At 39.4% G+C, this 16,409-nt stretch overlaps 1 protein-coding gene and 1 pseudogene across 2 annotated transcripts in view; one reads left to right on the top strand and one right to left on the bottom strand.

The window, feature by feature from the left end:
• Positions 1-5,078: 5,078 nt before the first annotated feature.
• Positions 5,079-5,891, bottom strand: LOC112917801 (small ribosomal subunit protein eS1-like; annotated as a pseudogene).
• Positions 5,892-8,277: 2,386 nt separating this feature from the next.
• The window catches only part of CFAP43 (cilia and flagella associated protein 43), a 113,945-nt gene continuing 105,813 nt past the window's right edge, over positions 8,278-16,409 (top strand). The window contains exons 1-3 of one of the 2 annotated variants that reach the window (XM_025993333.2): positions 8,278-8,448; positions 10,723-10,976; positions 14,867-14,963. In XM_025993333.2, the coding sequence (XP_025849118.2) occupies positions 8,384-8,448; positions 10,723-10,976; positions 14,867-14,963 (416 nt within the window). In that variant the 5' untranslated portion in view covers positions 8,278-8,383. The remainder of the gene's footprint in view (positions 8,449-10,722; positions 10,977-14,866; positions 14,964-16,409) is intronic. The other variant, XM_072739941.1, reaches the window with a different exon arrangement.

Below are 16,409 nucleotides of genomic sequence, written 5' to 3'. Positions count from 1 at the left end.
CTGAAGAATTACATAAAATTAAATTAAATAAATATTTAATATTACCATCTCATGGATGAGGAAACTCAGAGACAGAAATTAAATGACCTTCTAAAAGCAACATATTTCTGAATGGTGGAGCTGGTTTTTCAATTCTGAACTGAGATCAGAGTCTGATCTCTTAACTACTACCATATTTCATCAATATATATTTTATCCTATATTACTCTTGTGGAAGTATAAAAAACAAAAACAAAATGTAAGTGATTGAATTAAGGTTTTTTTTTTTTTTTTTACAACCTGTTCACTTTTACAATCCAGCTCTTTTGAATAATTTCTCAAGTCAGAGTCATAGGTGTTCATTTACACCTACCTCACTTGCCAACCCTCTCCCCCTGCATTGTCCTCTGTGCCAACAAGAGCATTTCATTTAATAATGGAACAAGGATGCTCTCCTATTGTCTCTGGGATTTTCTTTCAAGCCATTGACAATCCATCTTGCAAGTTCAAGCACAAACAATAACATTCATGTCAGGACTAGACCCACCCTATAGTGATTTTAAGATATAGCCCAATTTTCAAAAGTGTATTTCAGAAAGTTTCAGCTCTTCCAGCTATCACATATCCAGTAATAAGTAAGAATAAGAACATGAACTTTTAGCCTCGAGGCTCTTTTCTCTAAATCACATAGCCTCTACAGTATAATCGGAACTCAAATGTGTATTTTCACCACTTCATCCTCACTTTCTTGTAGACTCAAGATTTGTCATAGAATACAATGAAGCATCTGATCCTAAATTTGTCATGCCAGGTTTCTACCTGTAAAAACATATGGCCGCAGAATATGTATTTTTTGCAAAGCACTGTTGCCTTGCTTCCAGTTTAAGGGAACACAAGTATGAAAGACCCTATGGGCAAAGGAAATGGAAGGGAAGTCAGATAAAAATATATAAAATGGCATGTATTATTGGATTTTAGTGCTTTTAGCTTTTACTTTTGTAAGAAGTTTCAATGAAGAATTTAATGCAGATGAGCCTTGAAGCTTCTTAAGAGGACATTCAAACTCAAAATTTGAATATGTAATGATAGTAAACCACAGTCTTCAAAAACTTGATACTTAATGCTCTCCTAAAGCGCTATTTTAAGTGATATTTATGGTACAATGCAAATTGAGTTGTTTTGGTCTATTAATGGTCCTTGGGTTTCTTTAAATAAAGTCCATATTAGAATTCATAGATACCAGTGTTCTGTGAAATTGCAGGGGATCCAAGACCTCCGGGCAATTTCAGAAGCCTCGCCCTGCCCATCTCAATGCACTCTACTACCAGGTACCTTCAGCAGGAGTTAACTTCTGACTTTTTGTTGCACTGTAATTTTTTTAAAACATATTTCTTATAAATTTCACTGTTTTCCTCTTTCATCATCTCCTACAAAGTTTTTCTCCCACGTTATTTTATCTTTCACTACATAGTTTGTCAAACATATGTGACAGTACCATCCACAGTTGCCACAAGGAGTGCCCGTACCAGGGACCCCACGCTTTAAAGGGCCCACACTTCTGTGGTGTAGGATATAGTGTTCAATATTCCCCAAGAACCTGGTGACCCTAATGATCTACCGCAGTAACTAGCCCTCTTCTTGCCCTGGATTCCCCCCCTGTGGCTGGTTTCCTCAAAACCAGACTACTTACTGTGTTTGACCACTTCAAGGTTTGTATAATGAACTTCTTCTACTGACATCAGAGGTGGAAACTACTTAAGGAGTGTAGGGAAAATCTGATTAGCAGAAATGCTTGGATAAGAGAAAAGACAAATTAATATATTTGTCTAGAGAAAAATTTTCCTCCCCAACCGCATGGTGTATTAATGTATTCATTTGTCTAGCCCTTTGTTTCTGAGAGTATGAATGCATCACTGCTCTCATAGTACACTTCCCCAGTAGAATCAAGTAACTATTTTCTTACTTCTCTTTGGGCTCCAATTTGTGGTTCCAGGAGTTCTCGTGAATTAGTGTGGCAATGGCAATTTTAACACAAGACTGACGAGTGTTTTACAATATGATACAATTCTTATTATGTCTACATTTATTTATGTATGTAGGTCAAGATGAAACATGTTGGAGCCTGACACCAATCTTTCCTTTGACTAGGTGGATATTGAAGATTAGAATTACAATTTTTGATATAAAATATTATTATTATTATTATTATTATTATTATTATTTTAAGACTTTATTTATTCATGAGAGGCAGAGAGAGAGAGAGAGAGAGAGAGAGAGAGAGAGGCAGAAGGAGAAGCAGGTTCCATGCAGGGAACCCTATGTGGGACTCAATCCTGGGTCTCCAGGATCACACCCTGGGCTGGAAGGTGGTGCTAAACTGCTAAGCCACCCGGTTTGCCCCTAATTTTTGATGTAAAATATTATAAAAGATTTAATTAAAATAAAAAATGAAACAATTTTGGCTTTATTTAAAAATTATTATTTGAATTTTTAATTTTCATTTTTGTAATTTATATTTTGACTTTTAAATTTAAATAAATCATTTAAAATACTTGGATAGGGATCCCTGGGTGGCGCAGCGGTTTGGCGCCTGCCTTTGGCCCAGGGCGCGATCCTGGAGACCCGGGATCGAATCCCACATCAGGCTCCCGGTGCATGGAGCCTGCTTCTTCCTCTGCCTGTGTCTCTGCCTCTCTCTCTCTCTCTGTGACTATCATAAATAAATAAAAATTTAAAAAAAAAAAATACTTGGATAAATGGCTTAAAGGTATCTCTTTATATTCTTGCCTTGGAATTCAGGGTGGGCCTGATGTGACAATCTCCCCTCTCCCCTTAATATAACTAAATTTCTCAGTCATCTCCTTTAAAGCATTGCCTAACACTGTAGATCCAGTGTATTATTTACTTGGATATTGTTTGCAAATCCTTTCCATGTTTCAACCAAGTGAAGTTATTTCAGTATCATGATCAAGGAAGCAACTGGGACAAGAAATGTGATCATAAAGGTCTGTTCTACATACACTATAAAATATTTGAAATGTGAAAGTTAAGCCTGCAAATGTTAGATTAAATGCACGAAATAACATTCAGCCATTTTTACTAATTAGCCTAGAATTTCCATAAAAATGTAACCTGGTCCCATATTTTTTATTCTAAAACTTGTGGGAATTATGAAGGATTCCCCATTTTTCCTCTTCCAGAAAAAAAGTGGTCGATTCAAATTAAATGCTCAGTTTGTTCTAAAATTTCAAGTCTGCACATCTCTGGAAAGAAGGGCCCTTTAAGACAATTAAAACTCTCTGGGTTCAAATCCATTTGAAGTTGTGATATCCAGTACAAAATTCTTAACTTTTCTGAGATTCCATTTCCCTGTCTATTCAGTAGGGATAAAATCATACACATTTAATAAATGTGTAGCAGACAGAGTAGCAGCATGAGTCAGCTGCTATTATAACTGAGCAGAGAGGAAATCTGTGCAGAATTAATGTGCAAACTTAAGTTACATACTTCAACTCCCTGAGCATCAGTTTCTTCTGTACTGTGGTTGTTGGGAGGATCCAGATCATATTAAGTTCTCAATACATAGTAGGAGCTCAATAAATTGTGGTTTATTATCAACACTACTGTAAAATGGTCCAGTTTCCAAAGAATAAGGAGGTAATGCCTATTGCAAATCATTTTCATTTACTTTAAAACTATTCATTAGGGGATCCCTGGGTGGCTCAGTGGTTTAGCTCCTGCCTTAGGCCCAGGGCTTGATGAAAAATTTAGTGAAAATTCATTTCAGATATCATGGAGTTAGGCTGGGACTCAAAAGAAGCCAGGAGTGAAATAATCTCTTAGTGGGAAATAAGCAATTTTTTATTCTGTGGCTGGTTGTGGACAGGTTTTGGTCTTAGGGTTCTGTAGACTTAAATTGACCATTACTTTTGGCGGGGGGCATTAAGCTGAATTCTACTACAAAGGTATAAAACCTAATGCTTAGGTTTACGCTTATTCTGTCCAGGACTGGTCTAAGGTGGTAGGGTGGAGATTTGCAAGGAGAAAGGGAGTTGAGAGGGATAGGTTGTGTTTAGGGGGTTTGGGTGCTTCTCAAAAATGGTGGAACATACTGGTTATCAACACAGAATGCTTAGGGCTGCTCCTTCAGGTCACTGATTAGAGAAAGAACTGGTTTCTAGAGGAAGCTTTTGTTTCTACCATCTGTAAATCTTTCAGAGTGAGCACTAGAACAGATTTTCCTGATTTACCCCTACCAGTCCATTTTCTGGGATGATCTATATTTCCACCTCTAGACTAAGATAGGCTGTTCATTTTCCTGTAACTGGCATCTCCAGAGAACAGGGCATCTCCTCCTGAATATCAACAACAGATATCCCAGAAACCCAGCTGGAGATCTTTTCATCTAAACCTCAGTCAGGGTTTCATGAAGTAAGATGGCTTTTTTCAATTTGATTCCATTCAGTTCCTCTTTTGCTCTAGCACTGGGCAAGTTCAGGTTTTTTTGGATCATGGCTGATGCAGCCTGGCCAGTATCTCTTTTCCAGAGTATACACTTCCTGTCTACCTTATACCTTCTATCTATCATTTACCCTGGGAGCAGTGGCAGGATTTGCCTCATCACATTCTTCTCTGGTGTTAGTTTTAAAATGCTCAGGTTGTGGTTAAATGTATGTTTAGAGGGAGGGCTTGTTCAAAACACAAATGAGCCAATTAGTGACAGAGTGGCAATAGAAATTGCCCCGGGGTTTAGGAAGTACCAGAGAGGAGAGCTTGACTTTTCTTCATGCCACTTCTCCCCGTGACTCAGAAATATGGGATTTTGTCAGACAATTCTGTGCAGTTTTTTAGCACTAAGCACTGTGTGTGTTGGGCATTTATATTTCAGGAAAAAAAAAATCATTAGAGCAGAAACACGTTTCCATTCTTTCTTCACTCGTGTCAGTGAAGGGCACCACTATCTCTAACTATAGTAAGAAATTCAAGAACATCCTTGATTCTTCCTTCTCTTTTACCTCTCTTTATCAACCCATCACCAAATCCTTTTGATTTTTACCTTCTAAAATAATTTATTTTTTTAAAAAACATCACAAATATGTTTTTATTTGTCACCATTAAATGTCTGAATTTTAAACAGATTCTTGGACCGGTGGTTCATATCCATCAGCTCATTCAACTTTAGTACCAGTCTCATCCCCAGTAGCTTTTCCAGAACTACTACCTTCCCCATGAAGCTCCATGAGTCTTCCCAATTCAAGCTTGGGCTTCTTCAGCATTTTTACTTTTCTAATGAAGACATCATGGAGTGGATAAATAGACTGCCAAGCTTTCTCTATATCCTTTCTGATGCTGTCTGGAATCAATTTATTGACCACTTCTTTCAAGTCATTTGTCTGCACCTCTCGGGTCATGATTTCCATCATCTTTTTCCGGATTTGGTAGACCTCTTGGTGCTGAGCATAAGAGGTCTTCCAAATCTGATTATTGCATTTTTTAGTAAAACCAACACAAAATAGATGAAACAAATAACCATCGGTAGTCTTTACATCAACATGAGCTTTAATCATGGTCTGCCATTTTTGACCATGGAGCACATTTTGTCATGGGTCATGGAAATTTGTCAGGCAGTTTTTGCCCTGCACATCCTCAGTAATTAGCTTGAATTTTCTAAATGCAACTTCATCATTGTGCAGATCAGCAAGGCTAACTTCAAAAATGTGATCCTTGAGACCATCAGATGCAATTTTGGTTCCTTGAGTTCTTGTGACTAGTGTTTTTCCAATTTTTCTTATATCGAAAATAGCTGGTGCTTTCACATCATACCAATCTTTCTTAGAAAATGGATCAACCACTTTCTTCTTGGCTCCCTTTTTGCCGCCTTTCATAAGGTGCTTGTTTTTGCTGACCGCCATGGTGCTGCTCTGGGAGCCAAAAGGTAAAATAAAAAAAATTTAAAAAAAGTAAAATAATTTCTAATACATTGACTGATCAGTGGTTTTCCACTAGGGGTGATTTTGCTCCCTATGGACATTTGACGATGTCCATAGTCATTTTTTATTGTCCCAACTGTGAAGGTGCTACTGGCAGGGATGCTGCTAAAATATCCTGAATGGGACTCCCCACCAACCCTCCAATCCAGATCCAAATGCCAGTAGTGGTGAGTTTGAAAACCCTGTATTGCTTCCCTTGTTAGGACCATGAAATGGGCTCCTAACAGATCTTCCTACTTGTATTTTCCCTACTCTCCTAGCCAGTTTATAATTATTCTGCAGCCAAAATCTTTTGTAGACATAAATTTGATCATGTCACTTTCCTGCTTAGTTATTTAATGTGTTGCATTGGCCCTTAGGAGAAAAACCAGAATTCTCAGATTGGCCTTTACCTCACCCTTGGCTCCATCTCTAGCCTCATCTTCAGTATTTTTGTCTTAATCTCTTTCTGTTCCAATCACACTCCTTCCCAATTCATCCAATCTGTTGTACTGTCTTAACACCTTTACAAAAACTCTCCTCTGCCCACTCTACTGCCCATCCTCCCAATCCTTCATCCCCCCTGCCAGCCCAAGCAACTGCTCTTCATCCTTCTGCTCTCAGCAAAAATGGCACATGCACACAGAAATCATCAACTAGGTGAGGACTGATAGAAAGATGTTGGGAGTTCAGAGCTGATAGCCAAGAAAGAATTTTTTTTTTAAAGATTTATTTATTTATTTATTTATGATAGACATAGAGAGAGAGAGAGAGAGGCAGAGACACAGGAGGAGGGAGAAACAGGCTCCATGCTGGGAGCCCAATGTGGGACTCAATCCTGGGACTCCAGGATCGCATCCTGGGCCAAAGGCAGGCGCCAAACCACTGAGCCACCCAGGGATCCCCCCAAGAAAGAATTCTTAAGACATCTTTGGTGCAAAAGGTGGTTTTATTAAAACACATGGACTGGACCTGTGGGCAGAAAGAGCAGCACTGGGGTCATAAGGAGTGACTGATTATATACTTTCAAATTGGGAAAGGGTTAGGGATAGTGAACGTCTCTAAGGAATTTTGGAAGTTTTCTAGGACCTTGAGGGAGCTAGCTATTGTTAGGAAATGGTAATTTATTCCTGTCCAATAAAACCTTAGTCATGAGACCCTGCAGATGTATACTGGTGGGTCATATGCTTGGGGGATGATTGCCAACTTGTATCTGAGGGGGTAGAGATAAAGGAAGTTTCCAAAGGAATTTTTATATGTTAAAGTAGACTTACAGGATCCTGGAGGTTGTGCTAAGATTTTGCCTTAGTTTCCCACATCAAGGCCCTCAACATAAGCACTCACAGTATCATGTTCCTCTTCTTAATTCAATCTATAATTCTGTATCTATATAATGAAGTGGATGTCAATTGTCCCCTTCCTGGACCCTGCCAGTCTCTAAGTTCCAAGAAGGAAGACATGTTATCTGTTTGACTCATTATTTGTTTCAAGTGACTAGCTCAATGCCCAGGAGATAGTAAACATTTGTGAAGGAAGGGAAAGAGAGAAAGTGGTAAGACAGAGGAGAGAGACCTACGGTGGAGAAGGGGAGGGCAGGGAAGAGGGGAGGAATTGAAAGGAGGAAAGAAGGAAAGGGAGAGAGGGTATGAGGGAAGGGAAGAAACAGTACAAGATGTTGGCCTTAGGTTACTTCCTGAAGCTGTCCACCTCCTTGAAGAAGCTATATTTGAGAGTAATATCGTAATTAAAGATTTGGAGCTCTAGATTTAGATGACACTTGACTTTTTTTTTTTTTTTTTTTTTTTAGATTTTATTTATTTATTTGACAGATCAAGCACTAGCAGGGCAACAGCAGCAGAGGGAGGAGCAGTCTCCCCAAGAGCAGTGAGCCGGATGCGGCCCATCCCAGGACCCTGGCGTCGTCACCTGAGCGGAAGGCAAATGCTTAACGACTGAGCCACCCAGGAGCCCCTGACACTTGGCTTTAAGAACCGCTCAACTTTGCAACCTGAGGCAAGTTACTTCTCTCCACTTCACTTGGCCTATCTGCAAAATGGGGCTGATGGGTTATTCGAAGCTTAAATGAAATAATGGCTGCGTGGCCTTTGGAACGTCTGGCGGTGGTCAGCACACAATATTAACCTCTGCTATTGACACTTATTAATATTACAATTATTTGCTCCAGGCTAGGCCTGTCCAGCCCCCACCCCGAGGGGCCCGCCGCTCACTTCGCTCACCGCTCTCCCATTGGCTGAGACTCGGCAGCGCTTCCGCCAATCAGGTTCCAGATGGGGCAGGCCAGGACGGAGCCAATGGGAGCGGGGGTTACAGTCTCCTGGATACGGTGGTAACCACGGACGCTTTGCGGGGCCCGTGGCCCCGGACCCGGCGCTAACTGCTGTGGACGCGGGGCTCGGCGGGGAGAAGCACAGCCCATGGCGCAGGGCCGGGAGCGAGAGGAGAACATCTACGCCACCGTCGGCGCTTCCCTGTCCGTGAGGTGCGGCGGCTAGCGCCCGGCCACTCCCTTGAATCTCCCAGAAAGTTCCTTCTGACCGAATCTCCTCCTATTCTTTAGCCCCGCTCTCCCGGAAACGTGAACCTCTTCTCCTCTACCCCAATCTGCGGTCCTGCAAACCCCCTCTCTGTGTGATCGGTCTCCGTTCCCCGTCCCCTTATTCAGGGACCACATCTCCAGCTGTTTCCGCCCCCTCCCCCACACCCTTCCTCCCCCTTCCTCCTCCCCCCTACACACCCCTCCTCCCCCTTCCTCCTCCCCCCCATTTCTGGGACCCTACCCCACTCTCGCTCATCGAGGGTTGCTCGCCTCCTCTCTCTCTCTCTCTCTATTTTTTATTTTTTTAAAAAATTATTTATTTATTTATGAGAGACACACACAGAGAGAGAGAAAGGCAGAGACACAGGCAGAGAGAAGCAGGCTCCATGCAGGGAGCCTGACGTGGGACTCGATCCCGGGACTCCAGGATCACGCCCCGGGCTGCGGGCGGCGCTAAACCGCTGAGCCACCTGGGCTGCCCTCTCTCTCTCTTTTTAAAAGATTTTTATTTATTTATTCACGAGAGACACAGAGAGAGTGAGAGGGAGAGAAAGAAGCAGGCTCCCTGCAGGGAGCCTGACGTGGGACTGGATCCCAGGTCTCCAAGATCCTGGGCTGCAGGCGGCGCTAAACCGCTGAGCCACCCGGGCTGCCCTCCTCCTCTTTTCATTTCTGCCTTCTTTTTCTGGCTCAGTATTCCGTTCTCCTCTGACCTTTCGTACATACCCCACCCTGCCATCCTGGCCTTGTCATCTTTGGTGATTTTTTTCCCCTCTGAGTTAGGGCCCTCAGTCTCTTCCTTCTAACTACTACCCACCAACTTTGGAGTTCTTTGCATTTTTACTAGTCTTTGATGAGCATAAAGAGCTGCACAGACACAAGGTGGTATTTCTTTGCTTCCACATTTTAGAGTTTCATACAGTATCTTCCACTCGCCCCAGCTGTGCTCTCCAGTCTCTTAAAATTCTTTCACCAAACTAATGTCCTTCTCTTGCCTTCCCTACCATCTTTAAGCATATATTTAATATTTACAGTAGAATCAGACTCTCCTTCCGAAGCATATACCCACCTCACATTCTTTTCTTTAAAAATGTTTCTTTTGTGTTCTAACCTTTTCATTCATGTCAATTTAATTCCATTTATTTTGTTTTTTATTATTTTTATTTTTTTAAAGATTTTTATTTATTTATTCATGAGAGACACACAGAGAGAGGTAGAGACATAGGCAGAGGGAGAAGCTGGCTCCCTGCTTCTCCCAGGATCCTGGGACCTGGGATCCAGTCCCACGTCAGGCTCCCTGCAGGGAGCCTGCTTCTTTCTCTCCCTCTCACTCTCTCTGTGTCTCTCGTGAATACATAAATAAAAATCTTTTAAAAAGAGAGAGAGAGGGCAGCCCAGGTGGCTCAGCGGTTTAGCGCCGCCTTCAGCTGGATGCCAGGCCCTGGGGATCACAACCTGAGCCAAAGGCAGATGCTCAACCACTGAGCCACGCAGGTGCCTCAATTCCATTTATTTTCTGCGTTTATCTGTATTTTTAGATCTAAAATACAGCTATACACACTTCATCTTGATAAACAGTTTTCCTACTTGGCTCACAACCACAAAGCAGGCTGCCCAATTCAAAGTTGTTTTTAAAGCTTATTTTTAAAATCAAAACTAAAGATAATAGAACGGCCCAGGATACACCCTGTTTTCTATTAAGTCAAGCTCTTTTCTCCCTTCTGTTGTTTTTACTTTTACAAGTATTCAAGACCCCAGAAATCCTTCTGAGACTTTCTCAGGTTTGATCAGAGGATTTGCTTCACTGAAAAAATTCTCTGAAGTAGGCTTTTAAGACCTGAGACTAGGGACTCCTGGGTGGCTCAGTGGTTTAGCTCCTGGTGTGATCCTGGAGTCCCGGGATTGAGTCCCACATCAGGCTCCCTGCATGGAGCCTGCTTCTCCCTCTGCCCATGTCTACCTCTCTCGCTGTGTCTCTCATGAATAAACAAATAAAATCTTAAAAAAAAAAAAAAGACCTAAGACAAAAAGTGGTCTCGTAGCCAGCATAGGAGTTATTTTATCTTAGAGATTGTTTTGGGCAGAAAGGGGGTGAAAATAGAATTGATATGTTTCAAATATATTTTTTTGTTTGCCCTTTGATGCCTTTTTGTTTGCTTTGTTTTTTTTTTTAAATTGAAATGTATTATATTGATGATGACATATTTTTTCCCCAAGATGGGTCCAAGGATACCCTAAGCAGAATGTTCATTTTATCAACGACAGCACCATTTGCTACCCTTGTGGGAATTTTGTAATATTTATTAATATTGAAACCAAGAAAAAGACTGTACTCCAGTGTATGAATGGAGTTGTGGGCGTCGTGGCAACTAACATTCCTTGTGAAGTTGTGGCTTTCTCTGATCGGAGGCTAAGACCTCTCATCTACATTTACAACTTTCCTGGATTGACCAGAAGGACCAAATTAAAAGGTAACCTGCAAGTTCCTTCGTCTGCCATAACTGAAGGTTTTTTTTATGTGACCAAATCTAGTTCTTATAAATGAAGGATTTTTTTGTTTGCTTTTCATAATACACATTTTTAAAGAAGGAATTAGTCTGATCAAAGAGAATTTAATTAAGTGGGTACAGCCTTGCTACTCCAAGTGTGTGGTCTGTTTACCTTCAACATTGGCCTCACCTAGGATGTCTGTTATATATGCAGAAGTGCCTCCCATCCCAGACCTACTGAATTAGAATCTACATTTTAACAAGATTCCCCAGGTGATTCATAAGTACATTAAATTTGGGAAGAACTGGGCTAGAACACTATTGTAGCACTAAATGCAGTTTGAAACCTTTTTCAAGACATTTTTTTTCTTTTCTGATGATTTATTGAAAATTCAAGTAAATTGATGTCATACAAGTTCTAAAGTCTCTGAGCCTCAATTTCCTTGGGTGTGGGGAAATGGTAGTAGGTACTGTTAAGGCTGTAGTGATAATAAATGAAGTTATATATACATATTATATCAATTATATATGTAGCAGCAGGACATATATAATTGATATATCAATATGACACACACACATACACATACATAATATGTCAATCAGTGTTACCCACCATTATTATTATTGACTTACTCATAGATACAGCTGACCAACAATGGGCTGCTGTACATTTGGAGTTTCCATCTAATGATTCCTTCATTTAACACATCATGGATAGAAAGCTCAGAAGAGCTTGAGATTGTTCTTAGTTTTTTAGCCTTGTGGGTCAAATACGTCTTTGGGTTAAGCCAGGGAGTTTGATTATGATTTATAACATTTTATTTGTGGGGAAATTTGTGTTCTCAACAAATTAAAACAACTTTTAAAGCATTACCCATTCATACACTTGTTACTGTCCATATGGGCTATAATTACTCTTCATCTTTAAAATTTCCCCAGCCTGTTTATTTGACTAAAGCCCTGTCCAAGCAATTAAAAATTAATTTAAACTGGTAACCAATATTTATATTAAATAATGAAACTCTAAAGGCATTCACAATAAAATGATATCCTTGATAAGTCATCAAGGATACTTGTTACCACAATTATTTAATATAAACCTGGAATTTCTAGCCAATGCAATAAAATATGAAACACAAAATGTATAGCTATGGAAAAGGAGATTATGGGTAATGCCACAGTCTACTAGGACTAATAAAAGAATGCTCAAGGGATGCCTGGGTGGCTCAGCCGTTGAGTGTGTGCCTTTGGCCCAGGGCGTGATCCTGGGGTCCTGGGATCGAGTCCCACATCAGGCTCCCTCCATGGAAGCTGCTTCTCTCTCTGGCCTATCTCTCTACCTCTCTCTCTGTTTCTCATGAATAAACAAATAAAATCTTAAAAAAAAAAAAAAAACGATGTTTGAACCAAGATGAGGTTTTTCTGCTTATCAAGGTCACAATTTTTTAAAGCTGATAACTGCCAGGCAGAGAGAAATGAAATTGGAGCACACTTTCTTGCTGAAAGTGTAAATTCTTTTTCTTCCAAGTTCTTATTTAAAGTCAAGTTAATAAACTTTAATTTAACTTGTATACAGTGTAGTAGTGGTTTCAGGAGTAGAATTCAGTGATTCCTCACTTACATATAACACCCAGTGCTCTTTAATGCCCATCACCCTTTTAGCCCATCCCTCCAAGGTGGGAATAATTGATACAAACTTCTGGGAAGTAAATATTACCATACTTGACCCAGTTAAACTCAGTTGAGGGACCAGAATTCAATTTTAAGTGAATCAGAAATATCAAAGATTTGTATGTGCAGGAGTTAAAAGCACTATTATAATAGCAAAAGACTGAAACTGCCTACATCTCCAGTAATATGAATATGGTTAAATAAGTTAAAACATCCCATAAAGGAGTATTACATAAACATTAAAAATCACATTTTTGAAGAATTGTAAATGATAAAATGCTCAATGTAATATAAACAATAGGAGTAACACTGTATGACCATGACTGTTACAGCTATAAAAAGCAACATATTTTCTCAGTTATATTTTTATTTTTATTTTTTTCAGTTATATTTTTTAAATGTATATTTACAAGTAAGCACAAAAGAAAATACCAGAAATTTACCAAATTTGGTAGTGAGATTACAGAGGATATATTCTCTCTTTTTAAAAAGATTTTACTTGAGAGAGCGAGCAAGAGAGAGCATGAGCAGGGAGAGGGAAAGAGGGAGAAGGAGAAGCAGACTTCCTGCTGAGCAGGGATCCTGACTCATGGGCTCAATTCCAGGACCCCAGGACCATGACCTAAGCCAAAGGCAGGTGCCCAACCAACTGAGCCATCCAGGCACCCCAGATATATTTTCTTGTAAAGGTTTCTTTTCTTTTCTTTTTTGTATTCAAGTACCATGTAATTTTTAAAACTTATAGTAGTAAAATATAAAATCAATAATCTACAGCTATGAGAGGAAATGTCTAGGAAGGATAGAAAATTATTGTATTGAGGCCTCTATCCCATAGAAAAAAAATTTATTTTTGCATTGAATGCTCAAAGAATACAAGTTTTCTTTGTTGATCAGACTGTACTAAATGAATTCAACAAATGGAAAAGTTAGCATTATATTATGGTCAGTTAAAGTGAGAAGAGCAATAAAAGCAGGAAACAACCATTAAAAGGACAGAGAACTAGCAATAGAGACATGGATGTCAAAAGACAAACAGGGAGGAAGCAGCGCTGGTACCTATGGAACCACACTGAAGATCAGCAGATAGAGGGGGGAAAATCAGATCTTGATATATAGAAGGGCAAAAGCATCCTCATGTCACACATCTTAAACACGTTGCCACTAAGACTTTTAAAGTCATATTTCATGTCTTCAACTACAGGGACAAATGAGATAGAACATTTTATAGTCGTTCCAAGAATTGGAAAAGATTAAACAAAGGGCCAGCTGTGGCCCAAGGTACAGAGATCTGGAATAAGTTGAAATGATTACAACACCCCAAAGTATTTAAAGTTGTTTGAATAACTTTTCTAATTAAATATTTCACCTATTTATGGAATATGTTAGTTTTTAGGTGATTTCAAATTCCACTGGGACATACATGGTCCAGTACACTTAGCTTTTTTTTGTTGTTGTTGCTTGTATTAAAGATTTTACTTGTTTATTCGTGAGAGATAGAGATACAGGCAGAGGGAAAAACAGGCTCCCTACCGAGAGCCCGATGCAAGACTTGATCCCAGGACTCCAAGATCATGACTTGAGCCAAAGGCAGATGCTCAGCCACTGAGCCACCCAAGCACCCAGTCAGTACACCTAGTTTTGATTGAAGTCTAGAGACAGTGACCTAATGCTCTTAATTCACCTTAATATCTTTACTTTCTTTTTTTTAAAAGTAATCTCTATGCCCAATATGGGGCTTAAACCCACAATCCAGAGGTCAAGAATCACTTGCTCTGGGGGCGCCTGGGTGGCTCAGTGGTTGAGCATCTGCCTTTGGCTCTGGTTGTAATCCCGAGATCCTGGGATTGAGTCCCACATTAGGCTTCTTGCAGGGAACCTGCTTCTCCCGCTGCGATGTCTCTGCCTCTTCCTGTGTGTCTCTCATGAATAAATAAATAAAATCTTTAAACAAACAAACAAAAAAAAGAATCACATGCTCTACTGATTGAGCCAGTGAAGGGCCCCAACCCTAATGTCTTTAAAAAAAGAATCTTAACTTTGCTCCTAACTTTCTGTTCACAGTTTTAGAATTAGGAGATCTGTTATACCAAGAGCTAAATGCTTTTGAATTATGTGAAAATCATTAGATAAGGGAAATAAACTCTAAGACTAGTTAATCTGAACATGATCATTAAATCCTTGTAATGGATTTTATATTTTAGGCAATGTTCTTCTGGACTATACTTTACTTTCATTCAGTTACTGTGGCACCTACCTGGCTAGTTATTCCTCTCTCCCAGAATTTGAACTGGCCATTTGGTAAGTTACAGCATGCTGCAGAATTCCTTTCATTGGATTACATTTTAATCTTGTCTTTTTGGATTGTAAAAAAGATATGAATGTGAAAAATCTGAAACAAGGTAAAAAAATGGAAGGAATAGAAGTCCTGATTATAAAGTTTAATATAGTTGCTATTTTTAGGCATAAAATTTGGCAGGGCAAAAGCTATATGAGAGCAAAACTATCATCTTTTGGTTAATGTGTTATAATGTTTCCTTTGATAAATAAAGTTTCATCTTTTTTTTCAAATAAATGGTAGCTTTGAGTTGTTTGCTTATTTTCCAGTAATAAATTTCCAATAAATGAATAAATAATTAATTATTAATTAATTAATGAATAAATTACGATGTTCTGCATATTAGGGCTCAGTTTGAAGTAATTGTTTTTGGAGACATTAAAATAGTTACATGTTCAGAGAGTGGAACATTGCACCACGTTTGCCAGCTGTATAGGAAATACCTGTGGCTAAGGTACTCCCTTAGAAATATTCCTAAGAAACAATTGTGGTCTTTGCTAGGTCACTTCATGGGGCCAACTTCAAAGCTGTACTGACTCCTCCATGCATAATATCAACTCCTTCAGGGGGTAGTTTTTCTTGTAACGGGAAGTACAAACTGTTCACGCAGTTTCTTTTCTTTTAAATAGTTTATGCAGTTTCTTTTTCAGAAAACAGCTTTATTGCAGTATAATTGACATATTAAGAACTCATATATAAAGAATATCATTTGATAAGTTTTGACTTGTATACACACCCATGAAACCATAACCATAATCAAGATAATAAATAGATGTCACTCCAAAAGTTTCCTTGTGCCCGTTTCTGATCCTTCCTTATTGCCCTTCCACACCCACCCTTAAACCATCCCTGTCCAACCCCTTGGCCCCTGCCTCCAAGCAGCCACTGATGCGTTTTCTATAACTGTGGATTTGTTTGCATTTTCTAGAATTTTATGTACAGAGTCATCCATTATGGATTTTTTTAGTCTGTCTTTCATGCAGCACAATTATTTTTTACATGCAGCATAATTATTTTGAAATTCTCTTTTGCTGCTGTATGTATCAATAGTTATTCCTTTCTATTCCATGAAATGAATATACCACAGTTTGTTTATCCACTCACCTATTGATGGATAGATTAGTTTGCTGGGGCTGCTGTTAACAAAGTACCACAAACTGAATGGCTAAACCAACAGAAATTTATTGTCTCACAATTCTGGAGGCTAGAAGTCTAAGATCAAGGTGTAAGCAGTCTTGGTTTCTTCCAAGGGCTGTGAGGGAGAATCTATTCTAGGCCTTTCTTGTCTTGTGAATAACTATATTCATGTTCACATTCTCCTTGTATATGGATCAGTCTCCAAATTTCCCCTTTCCTTTTTATAAGGATACTCATCCTACAGGAGTAGGACCACACTAAATGACCTCATT

The sequence above is a fragment of the Vulpes vulpes genome, chromosome 15 (assembly GCF_048418805.1).
Source record: "Vulpes vulpes isolate BD-2025 chromosome 15, VulVul3, whole genome shotgun sequence".
Taxonomy (NCBI): domain Eukaryota; kingdom Metazoa; phylum Chordata; class Mammalia; order Carnivora; family Canidae; genus Vulpes; species Vulpes vulpes.
This window is presented reverse-complemented; position numbering and strand designations above follow the sequence as displayed.